At 34.0% G+C, this 6,961-nt stretch overlaps 1 protein-coding gene and 1 pseudogene across 1 annotated transcript; one reads left to right on the plus strand and one right to left on the minus strand.

The window, feature by feature from the left end:
- The first annotated feature begins 226 nt into the window (after positions 1-226).
- Positions 227-3,846, plus strand: LOC104098989 (patatin-like protein 3; annotated as a pseudogene).
- Positions 3,847-5,062: 1,216 nt separating this feature from the next.
- On the minus strand, positions 5,063-6,164 carry LOC104098987 (delta(12)-fatty-acid desaturase FAD2-like). Its single transcript, XM_018771703.3, has one exon. The coding sequence runs from the start codon at positions 6,161-6,163 to the stop codon at positions 5,063-5,065; it is 1,101 nt and encodes a 366-aa protein (XP_018627219.1). The 5' UTR covers position 6,164.
- Between the last annotated feature and the right edge of the window lie 797 nt (positions 6,165-6,961).

A 6,961-nucleotide genomic window follows, 5' to 3' on the forward strand; every position in this document is an offset into this window, starting at 1 on the left:
GGAGGCTGTTTCCGATAGACCATCGGCTCCCTCCCTCCGAGAACTCCCCACCTTGCTCATGGGGTGACTCGAACTCACAACCTCTTGATGATTCGAACTAACAACCTCTTGATTGGAAGTGGAGGGTACTTACCACTAGAGCAACCCACACTGACCCACACCAGTAGAAAATTAGCATAATTAGTAATTCTCGGTTTTTGGGAAACGAAGAAGTGAAGTACTCTATTGGAGAATTACCGGCGGCGACGTACAATAACACGGCGAGCTTCTAAAGTCCAGGTATTTCTATTTTTATTTTTTTCTATTATATAGAAAAGGAAAGATGGTCGACGACGGGCAAAATTATTATTTTGCTCAAAGGAAAATTGTCAGTTTGCTCAAAGAAAAAAGTGCCTGTAACAATGCTAACTCCACCTCTTACGACCCTTTTTCCCGCATTCCGACCTCCATTTGGGTCCAGAAACATCGCTCTTCCGACTTTCATCTTTTCTATTCCAACAGATCGGATCAGTTCTCCTTCTTCAAACTTTCAACAATACTCTTAGCTCTTTTTATCTTCTTATTTACCTATTACATTTCAGGAATCATTATCTCAATCTCTGCTCCATCTCTTTCTTTCTTTGTTTCTTTTAGATCTTTTTAACTATTTCCAATTTCATGGATAAATTTTCTTGAATTTCGTGTTTTCCAACCAGACATGCAGAATCACCATTTTAAAGGTTATTATCCGTCCAATTTCATTGTTGTTACCTTCTTCTCACTGATTCGCCTCCATCTTTTCTTCTTAAGGTATTGACATTTATTATTATGCTAACTTAAAAATAAAAGGGATATTTAGTTTTACTCCTAATGCATGATGTTCTTCCGTTTCTTCACATTTTTTTTTCTTTTTGTATATGTTATGTTTTCATGTATTGTGAATCACGAGTATGTTTCCAGTAATAACTGCCTCTTCACACACCCTCTCACTCTCCATAGCCGGGGGGGGGGGGGGGGGGAAGAAAAATTGGAACTCGTGATAACCCAATTTTAATAAAGCACTAAAATTGGTGTATAAGTTGAGATTGACATAAATTGGATGAATTACTATTGGAAAAAATTTGTGCATGTGAATTTTTATTGACAGATGTTATTCATTATTTCATGTCTTAGGAAGGGTTAACAAGGCTCAAGATGATTTGGGAACTCTTCTTAGAAGTTGTGTTCGAGCAACATCTGTTTGTTTGAATTTAAACTCGTTTGACTAGCTAGGAATTTATGGAATAGGGAAGGTATGTTAAAGGACCTGTAATGGGATTGCTTTATATGCAATTTTATTGGAATATTCTTTAAGTTTGCATTTTATTTAGATATTTTGACCGAAAATACAAGTGACGGATTGATCTTCCATCTTGCATACTTGGCTGATTGATTCGCTCGGTTACTTTTTGATAGTTGGTTTGTTCTCCTGTTAGTTCAGTAAATGAATGCACATGGGTTATCACGTTTGTTTATTTATTAATGGGAAATATTATTGCATTCATACATGCACGTAACATACATATAGTATGTATTAAAAACATTCTTCCATGATGATTACTTTTAACTTTTTGTAAATTAAAACTATTACAGAGAACTCAGAAAAATGATTATTTTCAAGGTCATGGAAGCGTACTCAAAGGTTCTCCTCCATCACTTCAAGTGGCAAAGGCTGAGAAATATTTGTTTTGGTACACTTCTTTCTATTCCCTCGAGACCTCAACATGTTGTTCTCCACTTCTTTTTTGGGTATAAGTTGATAAATTGTTTCGGTAATTTATTAATTAAAAATTAAGATAATAAAAGTTGAGAAATAAAAATTTTAAATGTAATAAATTGTCAATAATTTGGAGCTTGACAGAATATTGTTTGTTAATTACTATTATTTATGTAGTATCAAGAATTTATTCATCTCGCAATAAATCTAGAATTTTAATTTTATATTCAGTTTGAAAAGAATCTTTAGTTCATATTTCTTTATACATAGGCGTAATATTTATGCATATGTTGTCAAAAAAAGACATCAAAATTATCTTATTTCCGGACTGCATTATGAACCAAATAAAAAGCAATTTTATAGATATAACTTTTTGACAAAATATCATGTCTAATGTATACGTACATTTAGTTAAATTCTGTGATAAGCATACATTTTTTTGTGATCCTAAATAAAACCCTTTGTACTCAATGTCTAGTACTACTAGTATATATTCACAATCTTGTTCTAACTTTTAAAATCGTGCATTTTTTAATCAGCATTAATGCGACCTAAGGAGTGTAATGTACGGCTCGAACCTGTGACATAATAAATACTTCATGCATCATGCAGGCAAAAGAAAATTCAATAATGGATGCTCGGCTATCAGATATATGCATCGGCACTTCTGCAGCTCCAACTTATCTTCCTGTTCACTATTTCAAGAACCAAGACAAAGATGGCAACTTTCAAGAGTTCAATCTAGTAGATGGTGGAGTTGCAGCCAACAATCCAGTAATTAATTATCATTATCTTTATTCCTAATATATATCTACTGTTGGGCTAAAACAACCCAAAGACACTTTTAATATGGCGTGATATTATCTGCTTTGGATTAAGTCCGCACGGTCTCCAGATTCCTACATACTATATATGCAGGCTTCCAATCTTTTCAGCTGCCAATGTGGGACTTTGTTCGCACATCTAATATTCTTAATTTCTCATTAGTTCATGTAATTACTAACTCTTGATCACTTCTGTATATATATATATAGGCGCCCTTGTAGCAACAAGCCAAGTGACCAAACAAATCCTCCACGGAAATCCAGATTTCTTTTCTGTAAAACCAGAAGATTATGGTCGATTTTTAATGATCTCATTCGGTACTGGATCATCAGCAAAGATGAAACCAAAATACAATGCTAAAACAGCAGCAAAATGGGGTATTTGCAAATGGCTCCTCTAAGGTGGTTCATCTCCAATCTTGGATCTTCTTACTCATGCCAGTGACGATATGGCTGATTTCCATATTTCTGCCCTCCTCCAAGCACTTCATTCCGAAAATAATTACCTTGGTATTCAGGTATTCATCTGTTTCATTTTATGTGAACCTAAGTACAAAGTTTGACAATAAGACTTTTGAAACTTGTTGTTTTAAAAAACAATATTACATTTGTGTGACTATAAATGCATGTTATTAAAGATAAGCAAGAGAATATAAGAGAGACATGACCTTATACATAAGACTTCTCTATAACAAACATCCTTATACAATCATTCACTATAAGAGTCAAGTTTTTCTCGAAACTGAATTTTTATGTAATGTTATAATATATGTTCTATATAATAACACTTCACTATAGCATCCGAAAAATATCGAAACAAATGCGTGGTTACTATAGAGAGGTTTGACTGTAAATTAAAATCATCATCCAACTTAATTAACACTACTTTTGTAATTGATGATCATGATAGGATGGCACATTGAATGGGACAGATTCCTCTGTTGACATATCAACGAAGGTTAACATGAAGAAATTAGTTGAAATTGGGAAGAATCTGTTGAAAAAAACAGTTTCAAGGATTAATTTGCAGACAGGTCTACTTGAACCATGTCAACATAGTGGCTAAAATGAAGAAGCTCTAAAAAGGTATATTCAAAATAGTCTACTGAATATCACTATACATCTTTTAGATATATTATATAGTAAAAGCAATATAAAAAATTTATTTGATTTGTTTGGAATAATTGATTTGACCTAACAATTTTTGTCAGGTTTGCCGAGTTGCTTTCCGAAGAAAGGAAGCTTAGGAAATCCAAGGCAGCTTTAACAGGCATAAGATCAGAGTAGCTGGTTATTTTTGTTTCTTTTTGTAGTTCAAGGTTTGAATTAGACCTTCCTAACAAAGGTGACCCCATTCCAGAGCTAGAGCTCGAACACATGAAGGAGTAATTACGGTCCTAATTTTTTGTTAATATATGTATTAAGCTTGAGTTGTAAATAGATTTATTATATGTGTATAGTTGCGGTTAATAAATGTAATCAATAGCAGTACTGGTAGATAGTGTTTGTTCTAGCAGTTACATTCATGTATAATACATAGATTTAATTTTTTTACCTTACTATACAAAATATCTCAACTTATGCTCCATTATATTAGCAAATTATATTATATATATTTTTTACATTAACGGAATTCCAGTTTGAAGCTTGAAGTATAAAGTAAGGTAATTTTGCACCATAATGAAAAGAAAATGAGTAAAATTCGACAATATTTTCCCAAAAATATTTTGACACGTGAAATCTTCCAAGTAAAATTGCAGCTCTGTTAAAGTCAAAAGCAAAGGCAAATAACGGGGCAAGATGCACTTCTTTCGTCGTTTTTTCTTTCCTTTTAAGAAAATGATAATTTTTACTGTACATCAACTAACTAACACTTTGTTTGGGTTATTGCTTTATCATTATTTTGTATAATGTATCGTTTCATATTATATTATGTATCTTACTATATTATTTTTTGGATATAAGGTTTGGATAGATCATATGATATAATAACATTTATTTATGTGACTGTATCGTATATTTTCATTAACTGATAAGTTTTTTAAAGTGCATTTAGTTACCGTAAATGTTGGATTTAGCAACACACAAAAATAAATCCAAATTTTCTCCCAAATGTCAATATAAAGTACAAGAACTAGAGAATATATACCCATCCAAATCTATTAAAAATTAAAGAAAGTTAAAGAAGAACGTGAAAATATGCTCTGAGATCGTGTTAGAGAGTGAACATAACAACATTCGGAGGGACTAAATTCTAACCCTCTAGTATTAAAAACAGAGGATAAATATATTTATCAAATAATAAGTTAGGAATAACATAACAATCCATTCATATACCAAATAGGTTGTTACATAAAATAGACATTTACTTTCTTATGTAACGATGAATTTAACAATACAATAGGATAAATTTAAACTAACAACCAAAGCAAACATGAGCTCACATAGTTCTTGGTTTCAAAGCTTGTTTTTATACCAATAAATACCTTTGTCTTGAGATCCTTTATCTTTCTCCACATAGTATGCACTCCTTTGTATCTCTCCACAGTGCCTTCAAAATTGGGGTATCATCTAACTTGTAGTAATCCCCTAATAATGGCGTTATAGCTTTGTTTGCCTCCATAGCATGGTAATGCGGTATATATGAGAATATATGATGCAAAACATGAGTATCTGTAACGTTATGGAGGACCTTATTTAGCATACAAAAATCTCTATCTACTGTAGCTAAAGCTCCTCTTAAATAATCCCACTCGGACGAATCATAATGTGGCAATGAAGAGTGAGTGTGGTGCAAAAGAGTTATTAGCACTATAAAGCCATCTACAATAAGGAGGGGCACCCCATATATGCATACAACCCAAGCTAGCTCTTGTGCCAAAGCAACGCGAAACAACACATAAGTAGCTGCAATCACGCCTGCATCTGAAATGTAGATTTGTAGCCTTTCGCGATCAGTATATATCGGGCTATATGGATTATAGTGACATACAAAACGGTCATATGTTTGGCCGGAGATATTGAAGAGCAAGTATAAAGGCCAGGCAAAAGTAAGGGTGAAGGCAAGTACGAGTACTCGTCCTACTGGATTATTCAAGTATTTGTTGTACCATCTTAGTTTTGATTTAAGCCTTGGTATGTAGACTTCATCATTCTCCATGGAACAAGTGTTGGCTTGGTGACGACGATGACTATGTTTCCGGGCAAAGTACTGCCTTAAAAGTGCAGAGTGGAGTATAAGACCAACAGTGTCTTCTACCCATTGGTATTCACTGAAGCCGTGGTGGCCACATTCATGGCCAATGACCCATATTCCTGTGCAAACACAACCCTGAACGATCCAGTAAACCAGCCATGCTATGTAACTATACGGGGATGGAAGGAGATGGAAGTAAGTGGCGGCGATGTAGTAAAAAATGGAGACAAGTATGAGATCACGAACAAGATAAGAGAACGAGCGAACAAGAGATCGATGAAAGCAGTGAGGAGGAATGGCCTTTTTTATATCACCAATTGTAAAAGGGGGTTTTGAAGTTGGAGCTCTTCGGAGATTATTTTTCTTAGTTTTAGTTGTTGAAGATGATATATTTCCACCGGCTCCCATTTCTTTTCTCCTGCCGCGCTTCAATCCTGAATCTGCAACAATTAAGTTTGCTGCAAATTAATGTTGGTTCATCTATTGTAGTCATTGAGTAAATACGAAAATGTAACAGAGAAAATAATACAACAACTTGAAAAAAATGGCAGTTTATGCCGGATTCGGGAAAGAGCTGCACCCAAGGGGTGTGATGTAGGCGGTCTACCTTAATGCAAACATTAATGACTGATTTTACGGCTCAAATCCGTGTCTTATAGGTCAAACGGAAACAACTTTACCGCTGCTCCAAGAGTCCGTTCTATTAAGGATAAATGTTTCCCCGGACGGAGTGCTTCATATGTTAGGGTACTAACCCATAATCTATTTGAAACAAATCTCCAATTAACCCAAAACCCCAGTTAAGACTAATTGTAGTGTAGTTTAGTTTCCTGTTTGATTATTGCAGAGGACCAATTTGTCAACTACTGAAACTAAGTAAAGATAGATATTAGTGAAAAGAAATACTACCTCAAAATTAAAAAAATACCACCTTTTAGCCTTACCTGAAATTAAATCTGGATATGTTTCTCTCTCCTACTTACTCTCTACTTTACAAGAACAGAGAGAGATGGCTTTTGATTTTTTCTCACTTTCTGAAGATAATTTGTGTATATATAATGCCCTGGCCTGGCTATTGAGTGTTTCACACTTACTTACTACTACTACTACTACTACTACTATATATATATATATAAGAGTTATTTTTCTCCACGTTTATGCTTATCATTATGATTATTGATGGTAAGGCCTAGCTCTCTCTTCATT

The sequence above is a fragment of the Nicotiana tomentosiformis genome, chromosome 11 (genome assembly GCF_000390325.3).
Source record: "Nicotiana tomentosiformis chromosome 11, ASM39032v3, whole genome shotgun sequence".
Classification (NCBI taxonomy): Eukaryota; Viridiplantae; Streptophyta; class Magnoliopsida; order Solanales; family Solanaceae; genus Nicotiana; species Nicotiana tomentosiformis.

Excerpts from the sequence above, each read along its gene's own strand:
- LOC104098987 (XM_018771703.3), bottom strand. The coding sequence starts at position 6,163 with ATGGGAGCCGGTGGAAATATATCATCTTCAACAACTAAAACTAAGAAA.